Source organism: Nesoenas mayeri (assembly GCF_963082525.1).
Source record: "Nesoenas mayeri genome assembly, chromosome: 23".
In the NCBI taxonomy this organism is placed as follows: Eukaryota; Metazoa; Chordata; class Aves; order Columbiformes; family Columbidae; genus Nesoenas; species Nesoenas mayeri.
The window spans coordinates 1,601,511-1,625,095 of NC_137574.1; the positions used below are offsets into that span (position 1 = coordinate 1,601,511).

Here is a 23,585-nt window from a genome sequence, read left to right on the forward strand (position 1 = left end):
GGCCACTCCGGGGAAGGGAACCCTTGGGTTCGGGGATACACAAAGTCAATTAACAATTAGAAACTGAGCTCCAAATGGCTCTCAGCTTTTTACCGCAAATCTCTTCTGCTTTTTGATAAGTTTTTGTGAGAGAGAAAAGCGGCAATAGGACCAAGCCGCTCTCCTCAGCCACGTCCCCCCATCCAGCAGCTGTATCACACCCTGCTCCACAGAGAACAGCTTCTTCCCCAATGAGTCCTTCAATTAAATCCGTAAATTTAATTACATCCCAGTGGTGCTCCCCAGAAGGAAAGAACCAAACAGATAGAGCTGCCAGAGCTCCATTTACTGCACAAACATCTCTATAACCCCGCAGACGCGGCCGTCGGCAAACCCTCCGTACACCAACAGCGAGAAGATGATCTGGGGAGCTCTGCCGTTCGCACACAATGGGCCACGGGGAGAAAGCTCTGCAGGAGCCCTCGGCTCAGCCCACACCTGATGAAACCCCCGCTCGGGCAGTGAAAAGCCCTTCTGGGTTTCAGCAGAGAGCTCTGAAGGACACAGCGTGGCTCCCCACTAATAAGGCTGTTAAAGCTTCAAGGTGAAACAAGGGAAAGCAAAGCACAGCCCGGCCAACGCCGATACGAGAGCGTGAGATCTCGATTCATCGGGTTGGCACGGTTTTTATCCATCTTTCCCAGCCCCGGGAGGCCTCGGGGTGCTTCTAAGTGCCAGAAGAGAAACACTTCTGTCCCCAGAGCAGAGCTGAGGGTGATAACTGTGCAAAACCGCTGCTTTTCAAAGCTGGGGCTGATGTGGATCAGCACAGATTCATTATTCTTTGAGCGGCTCCAGCTGGGGACGGGCAGGGGTTGATCCCCAGAGCTGCTGTTTGCTCTGCTGGAGGGTGACGGACTCAGCCCCAGACAGAGTCCGTTTGTCCCAAACCCAGCGACGTGTCCCCACCGCGCTCCCTCCCACGCAGAACAGGGGAAGCTCAGCACCCCCTTCCCAGCTGGGACCACAACGGCTTCTGACCCGAGCATCACGAGCTGAGGGATTAGCAAAGAACCACACAGTTAATCTCTAATCCAGCCCAGTTCTTCCAGCCAAACTGCTCCGCTCGCCCCCTCCCCGGCGGCTGCAATAGGTGACTCGGCCCCTTGTCCCCGCTCAACCACAACCAGCAGCTTCACCAGCCCCATAAAGCTGATCTGAGTCACCCCGTTCCCAAAAACACTTGTTGGCATCACCGAGACAAGCCCAGTGCTGCCAGGAAGTGACATGGCACATCATGACCCCCCCAAAAGCAAACCCTGCAAACCCACGGGCGCTGGGCAGCACCGAGTGGGGTTTCGGGCTGTGGGGGGTGTGTGGGTGCTCTGCACCCCCGGCTGAGCGGGTTTTGGGGTGTGTGGGTGCTCTGCACCCCCGGCCGAGCGGGTTTTGAGGTGTGTGGGTGCTCTGCCCCGCACCCCAGCTCGGGCACCGCCTGCCCGCCCGTCCCAGGAGAACAGGAACAACAAGGCCGCTCTCCCGCTGCTCGGGGAGAACCCGGCTGGCACTTTTGGGTAACAAACCACAGTGCTGGGAGAGCCCCATTGCCCCACAGCAGGAGCACAGGACCTGCACAGCCGGCCGGGAGCTGGGGCTCCGGGACCCCCGCAGCCCCTAGGGACACCCCAAGCGCTGTGGCCCCTCGCAGTCTGCAGGGCCACCCCGAACCCAGGGCTTTGCAGCCCCACTAAGCGGCTCCCGGCACCCGCGCTCCGCCTTTACCTGGGGGCGCAGCGGGCCCGGCGCTCGGCTGCTCCCTCGCCCCGCGGTGCCCTGTTACACAACGCCGGCCGGGGAGGAGGGGCCGGGCCGGGCCGTCGCGGTTGTGCAAGGGCCGGTGGGCAGCGGGGGAACGGTTCGGGACCGGCTGTGCCCGGGGTGTCCGATAGCGGCGGGGCGGCCTCGGGCCCCCAGGCCCCGCTCCCCCGGCGGCCCGTCAGCGCCCGCGGTTCGGCCGCGACTCCGCAAGCCACGCCCACACCGCGGGATTTTATTAGGGGGCGGGGCTTACGCTCCCGCCTTCAGGGTTCACCCAATAGCAGCGCTCCTCCGCTTCCAATTCGAACTGCCGCCGCTGAGGGGGCGGGGCTGGGAGGTACCCAATCAGCGCCGGTGTTGCGGGGCTGACCCCGAGGCGTCCTCCCTCGTTGCTAGGCGACGGAGGAAGTCCCGCCGCCGCGCGTCATTTGGAGCCCGCGCCGCTGCCGCCGTGTGAGAGAACCGGGGGGTAATTACAGCAAGAGGGGGGTAATTAGAGCAAGAGGAGGATAATTAGAGCAAGAGGAGGATAATTAGCCCGGGGGAGCGGGGGGTTCAGCCTGGGGAACAGGAGCTGAGGGGAGAACTGCCTGAAAGGAGCTTGGAGCCAGGGGGGTCGGGCTCTGCTCCCCAGGAACAAGCGCCAGGAGCAGAGGAAACGGCCTCAAGTTGCCCAGGGGAGGTTGAGGTTGGATTTAGGAACAATTTCTTCCCCAAAGGGCTGTGGGGCATTGGAACAGGCTGCCCAGGGCAGTGCTGGAGTCACCATCCCTGGAGGGCTGGACAGACGGACATGAGGTTCAGGACATGGGGCAGTGCTGGGGGTGGGTTATGGTTGGACTCCATGATCCCGAGGGGCTTTTCAACCCAAACGATTCTGTGATTTGTTTCTTCTCCAGCTGGATGCGAGAGCAGCTCCATAAACAGGCTCCTGAGACTCCGGTTTTCACATCAGTATAACAACTTGGGACCCAGGTTATTTCTCTTTACCCCAAAAAATACTTCAATTTTAAGTGCTGTTTTTGAAAAGCTGATTTTGCCAGTAATCAAATGTGTTCTCTCAGAGTTCTGGCGCCATGCAGCGAGCATCGCGACTCAAGAGGGAACTTGCCCTCCTGTCCACGGAGCCGCCTCCCGGCATCACCTGCTGGCAAAACCAAAACCAGCTGGACACCCTGCGAGCACGTACGAGCTTCTCGGGGGGACTTTGATCAGCGAGGGCTGCAGTGGAGGGTGCTGCTGGCTCCGGGCTCTCTGGGTGCTGTGTGCTTTATAAGTTGTATGGAACTGTGGAATTTTAGGAAAATGAGGGTTTTTTTCTTGCTTTTCTTTAAGCACAGCCTGGCCAATGGCTCAGTCTGCCTGTGGTCTCGGTTGTGGTGGGTGTAACTGGTCTGTGATGAGATGACGGGTTTTATTCCTGGATCTGAGTGGTGTAGGGTTCTGTAACTGTGGGAGGTGTGTGCACAGACCCCAGGGATTTTTCAATGTGATGCTTATGTTTTAATCTTGCTTTTAAAGAAATTTTAGGAGGCACAGACACACCGTATGAGAAAGGAATATTCAATCTGGAAATAGTTGTTCCAGAAAGGTAAGTGGGCAACAACATCTAGTTAAGTAGCTGCTGTCGTGCTTCCTTCAAATGTAAGAGTTAACTGATATATTTGATATACGTGCTACCGCTTTGGTCTTTCCTTTTGCCTTCCCACAAAGAATGTGGTTTATCAGGTGAGACCCTTCATTTACACAATGTCATTATTATTCCCACTGCCTGCTATTCTTATTTCCCACTGGGCATCCCAAGATGTGTGGTTAACAACCTAAAGGTGTTACAATGAGATCTCTACCGTATCGTGTTGACTCAAAGCTCCCTGGAAAGGGGCTCGTTTGTGAGCAGAAAGGTTCCCACTGCGTTTGCTGCTTTGTGGGAAGCTGCCCTGGAAAGCGAGAGTCAGACACAGCATTGGAGACAGAGCGCGACCACCCCAGAAACCCATGGGGAGGGGGAAATGATGCCGTCGCTTGGGTCATGAAACAACTGGTGCACAAATATATGTTTTGTGGCTTTTTAACACTTATCCCTTAAAGGTACCCGTTTGAGCCCCCGAAGATCCGCTTTCTGACCCCGATCTATCATCCCAACATCGACTCTGCTGGAAGGATTTGTCTGGATGTTCTCAAGTTACCCCCGAAGGTAAGAGAGTGCTGCTTGGGCTGGGTAAGCGAGCCGGAGGGGATAATGAGCTCCTTATCCGTTCCTTGTAAAAGCCTTATTGAATGTCTGTTGGCTACTGACTTATTTACACAGGAGTAAAGTGTTTGAGCAGCATCTCCTTTGTTTAGAGACTAGAACGTGAGCTTCTCATTCCTTGTGAGTGTCCAGGGTCTTAAGGGCTGGAGTGCGAAGGCGTTAGGTGGTCTGTGCAGACGGGTGCCCAACCCTGACCCAGCAGAGACGCGCGGGGCAGAGCGGCCGCAATTTTGCGTTGCTAATGAATCTGGTGTTTTCCGTGGGGAATTAAGTGCTGCAGGTCCTGAGGCAGCTCGTGGGCAGTTTGAGTGGAAATGCTGCAAGTCCCGAGGTTTCTCTGGGCAGGTTTCTTTCCACCTAATGGTTTTTCTCACCCTGTTCCCTCAAAGGGCGCGTGGAGACCCTCCCTGAACATCTCCGCGCTGCTGAGCTCCATCCAGCTGCTGATGGCCGAGCCCAACCCTGAGGACCCTCTCATGGCCGACATTGTACGTGAGCCCCCATTCCTCTCATGGGCACAGGCTGGGAAGGAGCTGTGTGATAGATTTAGGCTGGGATTCCACTTCACTCACTCTGGATTAACATGCCAGCTCAATCTGGATCAGGCCTGAGGGTGTTTCCCTGAAGCAGCTGGGACGTGTGGTGCAGGGTTTGTGCCAGAAGTGGAAAAGAGATGGTAAAGGTCTATGAGCCTGCAAGGGAACAACTGGGAACAATTTCTTCCCCAAAGGGCTGTGGGGCATTGGAACAGGCTGCCCAGGGCAGTGCTGGAGTCACCATCCCTGGAGGGCTGGACAGACGGACATGAGGTTCCCAGGACATGGGGCAGTGCCAGGGCTGAGGAACGGGTGGGCTCGATGATCTTGAGGGGCTTTTCGAACCCAAACGACTCTGTGATTCGCACCACATGCCTGTAGTTGTTCTGATCTGGTTCTAGGAGTCCTAAAGCCAGACCTTAGTCCCGGCTTCTCAGTGTGATGCTTGTATTCAATCCAATCTCTGTCTTGCTCGTTACATTTAGTCCTCGGAGTACAAGTACAACAGGCAGCTGTTCCTGCGGAACGCCCGGGAGTGGACTCAGAAGCACGCCGGCCCGCAGCCCGGGGTGAGACGCACTGAAGGGAGTTAATTATGAGGGTCGTTAAAAGGGCTTGGGGTGAAGGGACCTTTACACGACCTGGCTCACGCATGTATGAGGCGCTTGTGGGCACAATCATTGTCCTGCTCTGTTGTTCCCCTTTCCTAAAATTCCTAGCAGGATCATTAAGGGTCATTCCTGATTCTGCGGAGCGCGGGGTGTCCTGAGGTGCCTGCACAGCTGTGCTACAGGCTGCAAAGCTCAATTACTCACAGCTGTTACTTTTATTTGGGTGATCGCAGGCTTGCAAGCCTTTGGAAGAGAAAATAAACCAAAGAGAAACAAGCACCACCAGTGAATCCAACACGCAGAAAAGAAAAGGGAGCAGCATCGGCAAGGAGGAGAAGAAATCTCGCCTGGAGTCCTGAGCGGTTTTGGTTCTTGTGGCTGTTGCCTTTGCTTTCACTGTCCTTTTCTCTTTACACAGGTATATCTAATTATTTTAACTAATATGTAGCAGGCTTTGGTTTTCTATTTCCTAGGGGTTTTTTTCTGAAAAGTTCCGTTATACATATAGAATATAAAGCTTTAATGTATATTTTTTCTGTTTTGTTGTGTGGACTTTTCAGAATATTCCAAATAAAAGCAAAATTGGAAGTACTGGTCCAGCTTCTGCTCCCCTGCTTTTGCTCAGAGAAATGGCAACAGCACCAAGTGTTTCCGTTTCTGTTTTACCTCCCTCCCTCAGCACAAACCAAGAGCAGAACCCCAGCAGCACTGTTTGCCGCTCTTCCCAAAGCCCTCGCTGCCTCTGCTGCGCTTCGTCCTGCTCAGTCGAAGTTGTAATAGAGGCAGAAGGCGAAGAACATGGCGAAGATCTGCAAGGACAGGGGAGCGGGTCACCCCGTGCTCGCACGTCACTGGGCCCGGGGAGACCAAAGGCTGAAGGAGCCTCGTCCTGTGGCCGCTGTGTCCCCATGGGGCCACACGCCGCTGTCCCTGTGCTGCGCAGGGGACACCCGGACGTCCCCAGTCTGCAGAGCGCCTGTCGCACGTCCCCTCCATGGCCTAGGGGAGCAGAATGAGCCCTCCCCAGTCCTTAAACCTGACCCATCGGCAGCAGGACGTTGACTTTGCACACGTGTTCGGGGTGTCATCGTGACAGGCAGTGGCTTGGGAGTGTCCCCCTGAGCCCACGTGTGGCCCCTTCACCCACAGAGCACCCCCCTGGCAAAAAGAGAGCCCGTGCGCAGTGACCCCTGCCCGTGCTGTCCCATCCGGCCCCGCTCAGCACCTCGATGCCCAGCACGGCCAAGCTGCAGGTCCCCGGGATGGAGATGTAGTTCTGCAGGGTCCTGCCGAAGCTGGAGAAGCAGCCCTGGGGGGACAGAGGTGACGGAGCGGCTCACACACACTCCCCATGGCTGCGGGGAGCCCTGAGGGTGAGATCGGGGGGTGTGGGGAGACAGGACAAGGTGGGGACCTGGGGAGTCACTGGGCTGCTGAACCGGGGGAGGGCAGCACCCCAGACTTCCCACGAGTCTGGGGACAGAGCAGGGACGCGGCGGGGCCGTGTCCCACCTGCTCGTGGATGTACCCGGGGCTGCGCTGCCGGCACTGCTCCCAGCTGCGCAGCTCGCCCGCCTGCAGCAGCCCGGCCCTGGCGCAGCACGCCCGCGGCCACGGCGTCCCCGGGTGCAGCTCCTGGAAGCGGGAGCCGTTCCCAAAGTCTTCAGGGCCTAAAACGCCACAGCACGAGAACTGGAACACAAAGGAGACGCCATCAATGTGATGTCAAAACGGGGAGGACACCACTTGGGGAGGTGATAGAAGGAGGAAAACAGCCCAGCGTGGAGCTCGGTGTCTGTCTGGGGTCCACAAGCCCCTCGCCTGCATTTGGGGTCACCCCCAGCAGGTCCCATGGGTGCCCCACACCCCCCGCAGCCACCAGGAGCTGCTCACCGTGACCATGAGGGTGTTCCAGGCGGTGGAGAAGACCTCGGCGCCCTCGTCCCCGTGGTAGCTCCTACGCAGCTCGGACAGGAATCGCTCCGGCTGGACCTGCGGGATCGGTGCCGGGGGAGCTGTGGGGGCTGCACACCCACCCTGAGCCCCCCGTGCCAGCCCATCTCCAAAGGGACCCGTGGAACCCACCCACCCACCCAGGTTCAGGCTTGCATCAAGGTGCTGGTGATGAAGAGGAGGTGAGAAAGGCCATCCCTGCACCATTTGCAGTCCCTGGGGGGTTCGGGGATGTGACCCAGAGTGTGACAGAGGGAGGACGGGGTGGCCACGTCAGGGCGCGGGGACGGTACCTGTTTCCAGTGCACCAGGAAGAGAACAGCCCCGACGAGCTGCGTGAGGAAGACCAGGCTCACCAGGATGAAGAACTGGAAGGCAGCGGGATGGAGGAGTCAGAGAGCAGCCCAGCCTCGCGGGCAGCTCGCTCAGGGATCCCCCCTGCAGCCACCCCTGCCCCGTGTCCCTGCGACCGGGGGACACACGTGCAGCTCCCGGGGACAGACACCACATCTCTGAGCACCATGGCTGTGAGGGGGGGGGGTGAAAACAAGCGCCAGGTGCCGGGGTCCAGGGATGCCAAAGAAATGGGGGTGTCGGTGCTCAGAAAGGAGTTTCCAGCCCTGGCTTTGGGTGGGAAAGCTCAGAAATGCCACATGGGACAAGGCAGTGGCTTCAGAGAGATGTGACCCCACTTGGCGGCTTCATGAAACCCGCTGGGCTCGAAATGGGAAGATTCACAAGGCAGGGACTGGATTGGGGCGGGGGGGGGGGGCACGTTGAGAGCTGATGGGGCCAGGAGGGGAAACACTGGGCTCCTCCGCAGACACCCCACATCCCTCAGCACCCCCATCCACGGCTCCTACACCCCCCAGCACCCCCACCCACGGCTCCTACACCCCCCAGCACCCCCGTCCCCGCACTCACCCCCAGCAGCAGCGGGCGGCTCTGGCGCAGCGCCCCGCAGCAGCCCAGGAAGCCCAGCAGCGCCAGGGCGATGCCCACGGCCAGCAACAGGTACGCGCCAGCGCTCAGCACGGCCCTGGTGGCCACGATGTCCTGGAAACCAGCCGGGTCCAGGGCCACCCAGAGCCCCACGGACACCAGGCACGTCCCCCCAGCCTGTGGGACACGTCGCGGTTTGGGGGGCGCAGGGACCGGCCCCAGACACCTCACGGGTGTACAGAGCCATTGAAAGAGGAATGTTGATTTGACAGAACTGGGGACCCCCGCCTGGCCCCAGCTCGGGGGGGATGGACTGAGAGACATCTGACTATGAATCCTTAACGTAAAACAAAGTCTCTTTGGACTAATCTCGAATGCAAACTGATTGCTGTATGTAAAAAGTTACGGTAATGGGAAAGGTAACCAAAGAGCCAGGAATCCACATTTAAATACATTACTAAGGGGAGGGGGTTGTTAGAATTAGATGAATGACACAGGCAAGCTGAGGCAGGGACCGGTTAGTCTGCAAGCCCTGCAGAACCAACCAGTGGGGAACAGGGGAGGGGATTCACATCCAGGGTGTGGGGGGATATCAGTGGGGGCTCTTTGCCCTTTCCCGTGTGCCCACCTTTAGCTAGAACACCCGGCTGGCAAAACTGTTAATAAAACAGGCTTTGCTTAGAGATGCTGCCGGGGTCTGTTACATTGGCAAGGCAATGGTTCCCAGCATGGGGACTGGAGAAGCTGTGACCCCGCTGACGTCCCTTCCCTTGGACCGGTGTCACCCACCCGTGAGATGTCACAGCCCCGGGATGTCACCGGCCCCCCCACCCTGCTGGGCCCCGGGGGACTCACAAACACCAGCACGTTGAAGACGAGCATCAGGTACTTGACGCAGCTCAGGACGCCCATGGGGCCGCGGCAGCGGTTGTCCCTGCAGGGGGAGCGGAGCCCTGGCCCGGCTGGACCCCACCTGGAGCTCCGGCAGCCCCCAAAGTGCCCCCAGAGCCCCCCGCGCACCCCAAAAAGCGCCGGCTCCGCTGGAGATTCCCAGCCCCGCAGCCCGAGAAGCCCTTCCCGGGGCATCAATGATTGATGGGGAACAGGAGCCACCGCTGTGCCGGGGAGTCTCCGGGTAATTAAACCTTGGTTAGCGCAGGTAATTAAACCTCCGGGCGGGGAAAGACGAGCTGCCCCGACAGGCCGGGGCGACCTCAGGCATCAGTTATCGCTGCGGACATTTGCTACCCGGGGCTGCCCTCGGTGGGTCCCGGCGGGGACCCGCGGTGCCCAGCGGCCATCGGGGGTGGAGGGAGACGGACACAGGGACAGGCGGACACAACTGGGCCTGTCTGGGCCGCGCTGCCATGGCAACGGGCTGCGGTGCCACTGTAACCACCGGCCTCACGGCGGCGCGGGCCCGCTCTTCCCGCTCCCCGGAGCGGAAACCCCGCGTTCCCCCGGGCCCGCCCGCCGCCATCACGGGACTCCCGGAGCTCCCGCCCCGCCCGTAGTGGGCAGCCGAGCGCGCGGCCACAGAGACTCGCGCCCGGGCTAGAGCGCCTCCCGCGGGCACGTCAGGTGGGGCGGCTCGCCCAATCGCAGAGGTCGGCAGCAGGAGAGGCGGGGGGAGAGACAGACAGACAGCTGCTTCGTCCAATCAGAAAGCGAGATCCGCGCGGCCCCAGCCGTGCCGTCCCGGGGGCGTCGTTGCCGGGCGGGGCGGGGCTTCGCGGCCGGAAGCGGCCTGTTCCTTCAGCGTCGCTTCCGGTGCCGCCGCCGCCGCCCTGCGCGGGATGTAGCGGCCGGTGAGTGCGGCGGGAGCGGCCGCCTCGACCCGTCAGCCCGCGGGGGGCCCGGCCCGGGCTGCGCGGCCGCCGGTTCCCGGTGACTCTTGTTCTTGCTCCCTCCCCAGCGCGGCGGCACAAGGACGCGGAGGGACCTGCACCGGCCACCCGCACCCACCGCCATGGCGTCCCGCAAAGGCTCCGCCGCCGGGCCGGGCACCGCGCTGGCCGCCGCCGGGCGGGAACGGGCGCACCTGGAGCTGGCGGAGCTGGGGCCGCTCCTGGAGGAGAAGGGGGAACAAGGAGCCGCCGGCGCGGCCGCCGTGAGTGTCCCCCGGGCCGCGGCCGGGCGGGTTCGGCGGGGCGGGGCGGCCCCGGGGGGTTCGCGGAGCCCCGAGTCCGGTTGTCGTTCGTGTCAGCGCAGAGAGGCCCGAGAGACGTTCCGTCACCAGCACGGTGATGCTTTGGCTGCTCCGTGCTCTGGGCTGGCCCTAAAACTTCTCCTATTTTGGGTTGTGGGTCTGTGACAGCTGAGATCATAGAACTGTAGAATCACAGATGGTTTGGGGTGGAGGGGCCTCCCCATCTCCCCCAGTGCCCCCCCTGCCATGACAGGGACATCTTCACCAGCTCAGGGTGCTCAGAGCCCCGTCCAGCCTGGCCTGGGATGTCTCAGGGATGGTTCATCCACCACCTCTCTGGGAACCTGGGCCAGGCTCTCACCACCCTCAGGGCCAACAATTCTTCCCTCATGTCTGGCCTAAAAGGCTGTTTTGTAGAGCCCCAAGTTCAGTTATCGCTTTGTGTGGGTGCAGAGAGGCCTGTGAGATGTTTCGTTACCCAGACGCTGGTGGTGCGGGAGGTCTGTGCGCTAAACCAGCCCCAAACTCTTGTGCTGTTGTGGGTCTGTCAGAGCCCTCGCATGGATGTGTCAGCCAAGACGCGTCGTGTCAGCACCAGAGCTGCTGCTCGCACCGAGGGGCTGGAAATCGCCTGCACAAACCCACTAACAGAGCTGAGCTGGGATGGACAGAGCGTTCCCAGCCTGGGGGGGCCGGGAGCTGCTGCTCCGTGTGGGGCCAGGGGGTCCTGGCTGGACTGAGTGGCTGTTCCAGCTTCGGTTGTAGGGTTGAAAATCCCCCTCCAGTTAATCCCGCCTTTCAGTGAGGATAAATCTGGGATTAGCCCGCCCAAGACAGTTCAGACAGTGGGTTGTTGCATAAGTGCTGGTGACCGGCAGGTCCTGCCCGTCCCCTCGGGACAGGATGCGGCCGCAGGTGCTCTCCGGAGGGACAGGCCGCTCTCCGCGTGCTGTCCCCCCTCCCCAGGGCAGCAATGATTCCCTGCCGGCCTCCCCCCTCCAGGCTGAGGACCCACCGTGCCCAGCGGCCCGCGAGGAAGAGGAGGAGGTGGTCCGTGTGCTGACTCTGCCTCTGCAGGCTCATCACGCCATGGAGAAGATGGAGGAGTTTGTGTACAAGGTACAGGAACCTGGAGTGATCCCATGGCCCTGATTGTGGAGCAGGGAGGAGGTCGGATGCCCCACACCAGGGCTGGGATGTGTCACTGTGTCTGAGGGCCAGCCTGGTTCTGCTGCCAACTGGGGCTCCCTCATTCCTGACCAAAACTGAGGGAGTTCCCCCAAAGGGAACTTTGGGCGCTGAAGGGTTAAACCTGAGGGTGCAAATCGCCCCCAGCTCCATGGGGGGACATGTGGGGAGCACTCTGTGGGACTGGGGTGGCTTCAAGGCTCCCACCGGTGCCTGATGTTGTAGAACCGAACATCCTCTCTGCGAGGAGCCTTACAGGGCATTTCAGCCCTGCCTGGGCTCGTTCCGCGTGTGACTTGAGGCTCCCAGGGTGACAAACGTGAAAGGCTTTGGGCTGGCTCGAGGCTCTGGGGGCCACCAGCCCAGCTCGGCGTGTTGCAGGTGTGGGAAGGGCGCTGGCGCGTGATTCCATACGACGTGCTGCCCGACTGGCTGAAGGACAACGATTACCTCCTGCACGGACACCGGCCGCCCATGCCGTCCTTCCGCGCCTGCTTCAAGAGCATCTTCCGGATACACACCGAGACGGGCAACATCTGGACGCACTTGCTGGGTGACTAGGGGTGTTCGGTGGCCCCGGGGCTGTGGGTGGCTTTTTGCTGGGTGTTGTGGTTCTCCCCATGCCCAAGGGCTCCCTTGGCGGTTGCGTTCCCCCATGCACACGGGCAGCTGTGTCAGGAGGTGCCGGGAGCTCCTGGAGCCCCGTGGGTGCGTGGAGACCAGGCACTTGGAATCATAGAATCACAGATGGTTTGAGTTGAAGGGACCTTCCCCGGCTGTGACCGAGCGCCTCCGCTGCACCGCGCGCAGGGTACGGCCGGGACCTGCCTTGCAGCGCAGCCAGGGCCGTGTTTCCCTCGGTTCTTTGCTCAACTGATTCACTCGCCGCCCTGACAGCCCGTTTTCGTGTATTCCCTGCAGGTTTTGTCTTGTTCCTGTGCCTGGGGATCCTGACCATGCTGCGGCCCAACATGTACTTCATGGCCCCTCTCCAGGAGAAGGTGGTGTTCGGGATGTTCTTCCTGGGAGCGGTGCTGTGCCTCAGCTTCTCCTGGCTGTTCCACACTGTCTACTGTCACTCGGAGAAGGTCTCGCGGACTTTTTCAAAGTGAGTCGGCACAAGGTTGTGCGGTCTGAGGAGGTTTCCCTTTCCGGGAAGAAATTGTTCCCGAGATTCAACCTCAACCTCCCCTGGCGCAAAAGTCTGTCAGAGGCGTTTATTGGGCGCTGCTTGCTGAAAGTCCTGCCAGTCTCCTGTGCACAAACCCCAGAGGTCCCGCGGGACCGTGTCTACAGAACAAACCGTGCGGCCGTGCCCTCAGCAGAAGCGTCTTTGCCTCCTGGGGAGGGCACTTGCCGCAGTGGGGGTAACACGAGCAGCTGCATTTTGGTGTTGAAATGGTTCCTGGATCGATAAATCGAAAGCACTTTGCAGGGCGGGTAACGGTCAAATCCATACACGTGAGGGCTCGCGGCTGACGCATCCTGTCGTGGTTTGAGCGCGTGGCTGCTCTCGTGCCCTGTTCATCCTCCTGCCGAGCTCTGCTGGCGGCCCCAGACACTGTGTATGTGCTCAGGCCCTTTCTCCTGCCCCAAATCATGTTGATGAGACCGAGCTCAGCCCTTCTCCCGGCTCTGGACACTCAGCTTCACTCGTGGGGCCGCGGTGACTCTGGTGACAGGCTGGGGCATCCTGACACCATTACCAAGAGGACACAAGTTGGGGGGTGGATTTGGGGGCTCCTCTGTGACTCTCTGTCGTTGTACCCCGTCTGCAGGTTGGATTATTCAGGAATTGCACTGCTGATCATGGGGAGCTTCGTCCCGTGGCTCTACTATTCGTTCTACTGCTCCCCGCAGCCAAGACTCATCTACCTCTCCATCGTCTGCGTCCTGGGCATCTCCGCCATCATCGTTGCCCAGTGGGACCGGTTCGCCACCCCCAAGCACAGGCAGACACGAGCAGGTAGGAGCTCTGTCCTCGCCCCGGGAGGGTTTCGGGGAGGAATGTGGGCAGATCCCGGCATGAGATGGCTCTTCCCACGCTCATGAGGCTTCGGTGTGACACCAAGGGCTGGCACCTTCTGACGGTGCCATTCACAGCCAGGAACGGGAGCTGCCGCAGCCCCGGGGCTGTATGGAGAACACCGGGGGAATCACAGAATGGTTTTGTTTGGAAAAGACCTTTAAAATCATCAAGTCCAACCATTAACCCATCCCTGGCACTAACTCGTGTCCCTGAGAACCTCCTCTCCGCTCTGCCCAGTGAGCACTGGGGGCCAGCACTGGTTTTGACTGGGACATGGAGCTGTAGGTAAAGGACAAACGCCGCAGGGGTCGGATAATCCAGGATGAGCGAGGAAAAGCTGCTGGTGCCTCCCGGAGCTTCTTCCCTTCACACAGGACGGGGATGTGAGGGGGCAGCAGCCCCTCCGCACCGCGTTCCCCCCCGCTGACCCCCCCGTCTCCACCGCAGGCGTTTTCCTGGGGCTGGGGCTGAGCGGCGTGGTGCCCACCATGCACTTCACCATCGCCGAGGGCTTCGTCAAAGCCACCACGGTCGGGCAGATGGGCTGGTTCTTCCTCATGGCCGTGATGTACATCACGGGCGCGGGGCTCTACGCCGCCCGCATCCCCGAGCGCTTCTTCCCGGGCAAGTTTGACATCTGGGTGAGTGAGGGACGAGCGGGGAGATCCAGGGGGTGATTGGGGAGGGGGGCGGAGCTCCAAAAAGGTTGGGGGGGGTCCTGGTGCGTCCCAGAGAGCTGCGGTGAGTCGGCTGGAGGAGGTGGGGGGAAAATGCTGCCTGGGAGCAACGCAGGGGGAAAAGGAGCTGAGCACAGTTGTGGGGCGGTGCAGAAGCAGCGAGGAGGAGGAAAACTTGTGGGGACAGACTTTTCAGCAGGGGCTGTTGGAATAGGACAAGGGGTGATGGGTTTAAACTGAAGGAAGGAGATTCGGGCTGGACATGAAGAAGGAATTGTTGCCCCGGAGGGTGGTGAGGATCAGGTGCTCCCAGTAGTTTTGTCCCATTTGGTTTGGTCTAAAGGTCTTTTTGGCTTCCCCGCAGTTTCAGTCACATCAGATCTTCCACGTGCTGGTGGTGGCCGCGGCCTTTGTGCACTTCTACGGGGTGTCGAACCTGCAGGAGTTCCGCTACGGACTGGAAGGGGGGTGCACGGACGACTCTCTCCTCTGAGAACACCAGGTTTTAGTACAAGCTTCCTAAGTGCTTTTTAAACTCTGTCTTTGCTAAAATCAAAGGAAGACTCGAAACTCTTTGGGGTTGTTGGTTGGTTGTTTTTTTTTTTTTAAAGAAAAAAAAAAAGAGAAACAAAAATTCTGTAGCAAAGTTGTTGACCAAATCCTCACCCCCTTCCCCACACACGGGTTGGGGCTGAAGGGAGGTGGGATCATGGCCTTGCCTTCCCCAGCCCATTTTAGCTGCACCAGGGCCACCCCCACTTCCCCAGACACTCCGATTTCTGAGAGCAAAGGGCGCGGGTCCTCCGGCCCCACTGAGCGCCCCCGGCCCCACTGAGCCCCCCCGCCCGCTCACCGCCGGAGCCAGCACAGCCACGCACGACCAGGCCCAGGGCAAGAGATTTTTGGCGAATCCCTCACAGCGGAGCCACCCCCGGTGCTGCTGCCCAGGGCACAGGTTCCTGTAATTTAAGTTTTAATTGTCTTTTTGTTTGTTTGTTCATTTGTTTTCCTTGACAAAGTAATGTAAACAGAAATGAGAGAATATTTAATATTTAATACTAAGCTTTAAGAAGACTCGCTGCCACCGCAGCGTACTCGGCTCCCGCGCTGTCTGTGGTAGCGGCGGAAGGACAGTGTGTGCGGGGAACGTAGAGCTGCTGTAGCTGATCGAAATAAAAGGTCAATAGTTCAGTGTCGTGCTGGGGGTGTCTGCCTCGTTTTTTGGGGCGGGTGTAGGGAAGGGGCTGCTCTGAGCGTCCCCAGGAGCGTGTCCCCTCCCGGCTGTGCTGCAGGATCCCCCTGCTGTGGCAGCGACTCGGGATGGCCCTGACAGCCAGAATGAAATGCAGGAAACTCTGGGACGTTGCAATGACAACAGGAGGAAACCTCTTGGTGGGCAATGAGCTGTGGGGCAGCAGGACCCACCAGGATCCACACAGCAAAGGGCTCAACCGACCCCAAAAGATGCTGGGGGGGTGAAGGACAACACCTGAAATCTGAGATGTGAGAGTGACCGTCCAGCACGGATGGTCACGGGGGATTAGCAGGGAAGAGCTGAGCTGAGCAAAGCCCGGCTCAGGCTTCCGACACCAATACCTGACAGAGGGTGAGGGAGAAGCGCCTGCAGAGCCTCTGGTGCCACAGCCCACAAGTGGCTGTGTCCCTGTTCCCTGTGTCCCCGCTGCTGTGGGGAGGGGCTATGGGGCCGTGTCTGAGCTGTCTGGACATGCTCTGGTTTTGGGGACAGCAAATGCAGCGCCTGGATGGGGGTGGCCAAGAAAATAAAGAACAGCAGTGAAATACCTATTGCTGGAAGCAATTTTCCCTGGCTTGCACATTCTCCCAATAATAATCACTTTAGGAATGTAGAACTGTGTGTAGATTAATTATTTTCCTTAAGCTGAAATATGTCTAGCAGCCCAAATCCGATGGGGAACAGGCCAAACGCGAGCTGTGTTCACCATGGCTGGTCAACCACATCCCAGAGAGGACTCCGAAGACTTTCCCTTCAGTCCACGTCCAAAGGACAACAAGACTCCGTTTGGTCCTTGTCTTAAACCTCCTTGTATTCGCTCAGACACGTGTAACATTACAGCAAGGGAATCTATCATGAATAAATAGATTTGTCATCTTCTAAAAGTTCTCCTGCGCAGCTTTACACCGAAAAGCACTGGAGGTCCTGTGGGTGCGGCCAGTGTGAGAGGTGACCCCGCTAAGGACGCGCACACCTGGGTCCTCCAGCACGGTGGATCTCAGCTCGGGTTGGATCACAGCTCAGGTGCAGCGCGAGCGGGAGCACCTCACTGGTACTGTCTGTAGTCGCTGAACGGGGAGGGCGGCAGCTGCGAGGGGTCGTCTGACAACGGGGGGCCTGCCAACAAGGTGAGAGGAAAAACGGCAGATCATAAATACCAAGAGACAAGAGGTTCTTCATGCTAACAGCATGGAACACGCTCACCGCAGTTTTAATATAAATCTCCTCAAAAATTAATGAAGCCAATAACGAGACTTTGATTTTTTTTTACATTTGAAGTTCAGAGCTTTATGGACTGAAAGAGCCTCAGTCCGATACGGACCATATTTTTACCTCCCTTATTAATGGGGAAATCAGAGAATCGTTTTGGTTGGAAAAGCCCCTCAAGATCACAGAGTCTACCCGTTCCCCACCCCAACACTGCCCCATGTCCTGAGAACCTCATGTCCGTCTGTCCAACCCTCCAGGGATGGTGACTCCAGCACTGCCCTGGGCAGCCTGTTCCAATGCCCCACAGCCCTTTGGGGAAGAAATTGTTCCCAGATCCAACCTCAACCTCCCCTGGCGCAACTTGAGGCCGTTTCCTCTGCTCCTGGCGCTTGTTCCTGGGGAGCAGAGCCCGACCACCCCGGCTCCAAGCTCCTTTCAGCTCCAACCTCCTTCCCCAGCTCCATTCCCTCCTCTGAACTCGCTCCAGCACCTCAAGGGCTTTCAGAGCAGCGGGAATCAATCGGAGCAGCGAGAGGGAAACATTTTCAGTCACTTAAAGGAGCTGGAAACCTGCACCTCATGGCCCCTCAGGTGAGCTGGGCCGCTCTGCCCATGGTAACTTGCCTGACAATAAAGCAAATCACTGAAACGGAACAAATCATCGCGGAGTCAGCTTCCCGACCCCTCTACTGACGTTCTGCTGGAGGGAAGCAATACATTACTGTACACCAGTCTTCGAGATAATAAATGGTAACGGACTGATTATACCCTTTCTCTAAAGCAGATTAATTTTAAAATATCTCTGTATTAAGAACAGAAATTCTTGTAATTTAGATTGAACAAAGAACGTCAGTGAACAGACCTGAGAGAGGAAGCCTCTCAGGAATTAGTGGCTCACTACTAATCCTTTCAATACTAGTGGTTTTGTCTGTATTCCTCCCAAATAAAGTGGGCCGACAGAGGTATTATGTATTTTTCATGGGCAAGTATCTGCACAAATGGCTACTGACTTGGCTAAGTGACCATCCTGCGAAAACCCTTCTATAAAACCCGGTGACACCGGATTCCGACGGTTCCTTACCGTTCGTGAACTGTGTGGAGGCAAATCTCGTTAACAAAATACCAGCTCCTTCAATTAAAGCCAGGAGAATTCCTCCCATGGCGGCAGATCCCACCATGGCAACGGGGCCGTCTAAAGATAAAAAGCACAAACCGACACATTTTTCACCTTTGGTGCATTACTTTACATATTATCACTCTTTCTTTAGTTATAATGTCTCCTATAAGCTGTCATTATGCACCATTTAAGCCTCATTTGTATCACCAATAAAAGGATAATTACCGGCCAGCTCTCCCCCTCTTCCTTAAGGAAACAAAGGCTAATGTTTGAGAACACAATTATTTCATAAGCACAGGACAAAAGTTTCAGATTATCTTCCAATTTCTCTTAGAGACTAAATTCCACTTTGTGTATCTCAGCCTGCTGCTCCACCAGAGCCACGAGAACTCTGCACTTCGAACCCACAAGGTTTTCAATGAATATTCAGTGCTCAATTTCTTACTTCTTGAAGCCAATATGGCCCCGGTCAGGGCCCCGCTCGTGATTGAATTCCACGGGTCTTCCTTCCCTCTCATTCTGACCATGCTGCAGTCGATCATGGAGAAGAGACCTCCCCAGACAGCAAAGCTACCTGTGAAAACACAAAATAAACCGAATATGCCTCCTTCCATGGTGCATTAGTTCCACGGTTCAGAGCTCACGGCGTCATTTTATCTCAAACTGCAGATTTGTGGGTATTAGAATTTTACACACAAAATTCAATTCCCGAACACGGCTGGAATTCACGCTGCTGACCCCAGGGGAACGGCTGAACCCCGACTCAGACCCCCCCGTCCTCTCGGTGTTTCTCCAAGTTTGATTATTTCTTTTACTGAGTCGATTTGGTTTATTTTAAAGCCCTGCGCACAATGCACAGGCTCCCAGGCTCTGCACAGAGCTGCTTAAAACACAACAACATTATCACCCCTGCTTATAATCCCATGAACACAAGCGTGTTTCCTCCACATTTAACTAATTCTGGGTGCATCAGAACCGTATTTATTCATCGCTTGGACTAACTGAAGCACAGCTGGCCCACCGCTCAGGTGTTGCTGCACTCATACTACATTATATTCCCAAACTGGGTTATCTCCCAGCAACACCACAAAATTAATTACCTCCCAGTTGTGGAGCTCTGGTTTTAATTGCCGTCAAACTTCCCCGCAGCCGGTGGTTCACACCCTACAATGAAAATGGTAGTTAAAGGAGTAAATTCTTACAGCCCGTCTGACTGTAGGGAGCAATAATTTGCAACAGACCCCGCGCACTCTCAAATGATTTCACTTACCACTGGGGAATTTCTGAAGCCCTTGATGGCCTGGAAAATGCCACCTCCTATCGCTCCCATGGTGAAAGCACCTCCGCAGTCATCGACGATCCGCCAGGGGCTGTAAAGAGAAATGAAGATGAAAATACGAAATCTCAATCACGTTAAATCGTGCGGGTAACTGGAATGGACCCAGCACGGAGCGAAAATCCTGCCGGCTGCATCATCTCACATCCAGTGTGCTGAGCAGACAGCAAAACAAACTCGGGGTTTGCAGAGACTCCACCAACTCGCCTCCTAAATACACAGAGGAATTGCCCAAACTCCTCACGCAGGGCAGAAAGACCCTTTTCCATCACAGTATCACACACAGTATCACAGTATGTTTGGGATTGGAAGGGACCTCAAAAGATCATCTAGTCCAAACATCTGTGGAATTCCAGCTCTGCCCCATTTCTGGAACACAAATAGGTTTAAATTTACCATTCTCACTCTTGTCTTGACCTGCAGAAAACCAAGGTGGCAAATTCAAGCTCACAGCTGCCACAAAACATCGTGTTGCTGGATTACTCACGCTTTTCATTAGTCCTGGTTATTTAAATGAGAGACTTCAAAGTCACCTTTTGCCAAACTGAAAAGGCTTTTCCTGGATCTTTGAAGTTCCCTCAAAGCACAGATCTACCCACGATTCCTCCCAAACACGGAGCAACAACCACCAGCGAGCAGAAGCTCCGCAGCAGGAGCATTTTCCACACAGCAAACGCTTTCAACACCAGCGACATGAGCTGTAATTTGGGGTTAAAACCTCTGCCAAGCACTACATCCTTGTAACACTAAACCAAACACTAAACTAGGCTGGCACTAACCTGCTATTAACCTCTGGGGCCACTGCTGGTAGTTTTGAAGTGTAAAATAACAAAGCTAATTTGTTTCTTTCATCTTATGTCAAAATCTCGCTGCAGAAGCCAAATTTCAGCTCCTGCACCACTAATCAGCAAATACAGCAAAGCCAAGCGCTGCCCCGCCCGGGACCTCGTTCCCCCGGGACCTTGTTCCCCCGGGACCGCATCCCGCAGAGGTCCCGGGCCCGGCAGAGGCCGCAGCCGGTACCGCCGCCTCAGGGAGGCCCCGCCGGGCCCGGTACCGGCGCTGTCCGCCCGGGCCCCAGCCGGGCCTCCCGCCGAAGGGCCCCGCCAAGGTCACACACACCGCGCGCCCCCCGCTCTTCCTCCTCCCCGCGCCGGGAGCGGCCCCGGGGATCTCCGGTCCCGTCCCGCCCGCCCCGCCCGTCCCGCTCCCCGCCGGTCCCGCCCGGAGCCGCCGCCGGGGCCGCTCACCAGGGCTCCCGCGCGTACTCCTCCATCTTGCCAGGCCCCTCCGCCCGCCCCCCGCGCCGCGCGATTGGCTGCCCGCCTCCCCGCGCCGGCCAATGGGAGCGGAGAGATGCTGAGGGGACGAGTTTACGCATGCGTGACACCGCCTTTGCGCCGCTCGGGGCTGAGTGGCGGCCGCGATGGCCAATGAGCGGGGCCGGCGGGGGTTGAGCGGCCGGAGGTGGACGGGGACAGGGGTCAGTCAGAGGCCCGCGGAGCAGGGGACTCGGTCTTGAGGAGATTTCCCAACCAAAATGGTTCTGTGTGGCCCGATCAGCAGCGGGTGTGTCTGAGAAAGGGCCAGGGTGTCGGGGCTGCCCTCACAGGCCCTCTGGGGGAGGCTGGGAGACTCAGAAAGCAGATAACGCCTCTCAGGGACGGGCCCACGTCACCAGAGAGACGCACGAAACACGAAACTGCTTTTATTTAGCCCTTTAATAAGCGGTGCCCGTGGTAGAAGCGTGAGCAGCCCCAGGGTCTGCTAATCCCTGAGGGTTCAGGGAGCTGATCTGTCTGTAAACGGCCTCAAGTTGCGCCAGGGGAGGTTGAGGTTGGATTTAGGAACAATTTCTTCCCCAAAGGGCTGTGGGGCATTGGAACAGGCTGCCCAGGGCAGTGCTGGAGTCACCATCCCTGGAGGGCTGGACAGACGGACATGAGGTTCTCAGGACATGTCTCAGGACATGGGCTTTGCGAGGGAGGTAAATCATTGGATTGCAACAGCCCATGTGGATTGTGCACCGAGGCATTTATTGCTCTAATAAATAATGGGCTGGAGCAACACAAAGGAGCTGAAATGCTCTCCCTGCTTTAATTTGCTGTTTCCAAAGGATTTAAAGACTCCTTGTGGACATGAGCGTCGTGGTCCAAGGCCAACGACGCAGGTTTGTGCTTGTCGAAGGCAGGATGGGAGCAGAGGGCGATGCACTAATGGGCATCACCAGAAGGTGGTATTGCGGCTTCTGCTTTGGCCGAGAAGGAGAAACGGGAAGGGTGTCAATAGTGATCTTATTCTGTTGAAAACGGATTTGCAACACACAGAACAGACAGGAAAGAAAGGCAGAGACAGAAAGACAGTGGAAGGATTCTTCCCCTGTTTTCGCGCTGCAGGTTGTCCTGGGGTGGGGGTGCACACCCGAGAACGCTTGCATCTTTTCTGGAACAGAGGGATATGTAGCTATGATTGCTCACTAGCTATTTTTTCTCTTTTGTGCCCTCTCCAGTTGGGAACCGAGCTTCCAGTTTGCTGTTTGCCTCGTACCAGCACGTGGCGATGGAGCACAGCGACACTGCGTGGAAATACTGGGTGTTTGGTCATGTCTTCCATCTTCGGGCTCTACAACTCAACTTTCTCTTCCAGAAGACACAGCGTGAAAACATTTTGAACTGTGTATCCTGAAAAGCAATCAGACAGCACATTAGAGAGATCCAGGGCTGCGGTGAGACGGAACAAGCAGGACCCTCGTGTGGCTTCTGTGAGCGCCAGGGCCCCCAAATGGACACAAATACACTGAATTCTCTCTGGCTCCTGCTGCCTTTGGTGCTGTTCCCTGTCAGTTTTGGGGTGAGGGAAGGAGAAGAGTCTGGGCTGTGAGCACATGAACGTGAAGGGGACGGACATGGACACGTCCCATCACCAAGATGGAGGTTGTGATATCAGGGAGACAGAAGCGATGGGGTGAAGCAGGATGAAATTCAGCAGAGCGATGTTTGGAGCTATGCTCTTGGAAACTAAAAGCAACAGTTTCTTCTACAATCTGGAAAAAATTCCAGCTGTGCTGGTGAATCATAGGAAGGTTATGAGTGGGAGCTGGGTGCTGTGATGCTAGAGATAAATGGAATCCTAGAATGCAACAAGAATGTGCATTTCCCCTAAAGATGGGGAATAATGTCTGGTTTGTAATACAAGGAACTGGGAAACTTGCCTAGAGCTCAGGGTGGGACCTGAGACGGGCAGAGAAGGTGATTAGACTGATGAGGAAAATCTTCTGAGAGCTTGTTTTACAGAAGAAAACCGAGAGACAGTGCTTGTTTGGATGAGCAAAGTGAAGCTTGGAAGCAGGCAGTAAATATTTAGGAGGATGATTAAGGATGAAGAAAAAGGGATGGAGTTGGTGGCGTAACGAACGGATACAAAGCACCACGCATGGGGTAAAACTGCCTTGAAACTTCAAGAGAAAGACCCAATCAGCCGCTGGGAGAATTTGCAGGTGCCAGGAAGGTTCTTTGTGAGTTCCGTTGATGGCAGTTGGTGCCTCCAGACAAAGCCGGGGCTTGGGGCTCTGCCTGAAGCAGGAGAGGCTCAGGAATTCGGTCTGTGCAGAAGGAGGGGTGTCTGCGGGGCTTGACCTGGGAAGAGGGAGTGTTGTGATGAAGAGCAGCTGCAGAAACACCCCTGCAGAGCTTGAGGGGTCGACAGAAGCTCTGACAAAGCGACACGGGGCTGGTGCTGGGGTCAGACTTTGCAGAGCAAGGAGCAGAAACCAGGCTGGCACTCGCTGCTCACATCCCCCACCTCAGAGGTGCTGGACTTTGCACATCCTTCCTAGAGAAACCAGTCTGCACCAGTAACACAACCACCCACCGCCCCTTCCCCGAAGGGTGTGCGTTCTGCCGACCGCAGAGATCCCGGAGAGCAGCGGGACGAAGAGGAGAACAGTCCAGGATAGGCGTTTTATTGCCCATTTCAGCCAAGAGCTGTCACTGTCACAGCAGAAACTCTCCTCCTGTAGCGGAGGAGTCATGCCATCTCTTTGTAGCCACACTGACCCCTTCACTAGCCCTGCAGCACCGAGGGGCACACGCTGGGGTTCAGCCTCCCCCACCCCCAGCTCCCCAGCCTGCCAGCTTGTGCATTTTTGCCTGTTTTCTCACTAGGTTGGCCCATTGCCTTTAAAAGGCTAAATGCTCCGGACTAAATTTGGTCATGCAGCTCTGCATGGTTCCCTGGAACGTCCTCGGGTTTCAGGCTCCTCCGATAGCGCCGTTCCCCGCCTCCCGCTGGGCTCCATTGGCTTCCCAGCACCCGAATCGCGGCTGCATCCTGTTATTGGCCAAATCTCAGACCGAGGGGTGTCCTCTCTTTATAACAACTACACCCCGGGCTGCGGCCAGCGAGAGCTGCTGAGATTTAACACTTCAGCACCTGTCGCTGCTGCGGGAAGCAGTGTTGGAGCTTCGGCTTCTTGTTTTTTTCTCCTTCCTTGGGTACCACACAAAACCGCAACCGTGTCTCGCCAACGAGCCAAG

The 23,585-nt window shown here is 57.3% G+C and overlaps 4 protein-coding genes across 4 annotated transcripts; 2 read left to right on the plus strand and 2 right to left on the minus strand.

Moving 5' to 3' along the window:
- Positions 1–2,873: 2,873 nt before the first annotated feature.
- UBE2T (ubiquitin conjugating enzyme E2 T) lies at positions 2,874–5,554 on the plus strand (the record flags this gene model as incomplete). Its single annotated transcript, XM_080358501.1, has 6 exons — positions 2,874–2,982; positions 3,319–3,388; positions 3,886–3,991; positions 4,438–4,536; positions 5,070–5,153; positions 5,429–5,554. The coding sequence occupies 6 exons, from the start codon at positions 2,874–2,876 to the stop codon at positions 5,552–5,554; spliced, it is 594 nt and encodes a 197-aa protein (XP_080214627.1).
- Positions 5,555–5,956: 402 nt separating this feature from the next.
- Positions 5,957–9,391, minus strand: LOC308048867 (tetraspanin-18-like; the record flags this gene model as incomplete). The annotated part of the gene is made up of 8 exons (XM_080358196.1): positions 5,957–6,004; positions 6,421–6,504; positions 6,708–6,887; positions 7,089–7,187; positions 7,442–7,516; positions 8,073–8,267; positions 8,922–9,024; positions 9,339–9,391. The coding sequence occupies 8 exons, from the start codon at positions 9,389–9,391 to the stop codon at positions 5,957–5,959; spliced, it is 837 nt and encodes a 278-aa protein (XP_080214322.1).
- A 463-nt stretch (positions 9,392–9,854) lies between these two features.
- ADIPOR1 (adiponectin receptor 1) lies at positions 9,855–15,492 on the plus strand. Its single transcript, XM_080358498.1, has 8 exons — positions 9,855–9,898; positions 10,006–10,200; positions 11,242–11,358; positions 11,809–11,980; positions 12,349–12,535; positions 13,206–13,393; positions 13,904–14,097; positions 14,498–15,492. The coding sequence occupies exons 2-8, from the start codon at positions 10,060–10,062 to the stop codon at positions 14,624–14,626; spliced, it is 1,128 nt and encodes a 375-aa protein (XP_080214624.1). The 5' UTR covers positions 9,855–9,898; positions 10,006–10,059; the 3' UTR covers positions 14,627–15,492.
- A 728-nt stretch (positions 15,493–16,220) lies between these two features.
- On the minus strand, positions 16,221–20,341 carry TIMM17A (translocase of inner mitochondrial membrane 17A). Its single transcript, XM_080358503.1, has 6 exons — positions 20,301–20,341; positions 18,985–19,084; positions 18,815–18,878; positions 18,160–18,288; positions 17,679–17,789; positions 16,221–16,504 (listed from the first exon to the last, which is right to left on the minus strand). Exons 1-6 carry the CDS (start codon positions 20,324–20,326, stop codon positions 16,434–16,436), a joined length of 501 nt encoding a protein of 166 aa, XP_080214629.1. The 5' UTR covers positions 20,327–20,341; the 3' UTR covers positions 16,221–16,433.
- Between the last annotated feature and the right edge of the window lie 3,244 nt (positions 20,342–23,585).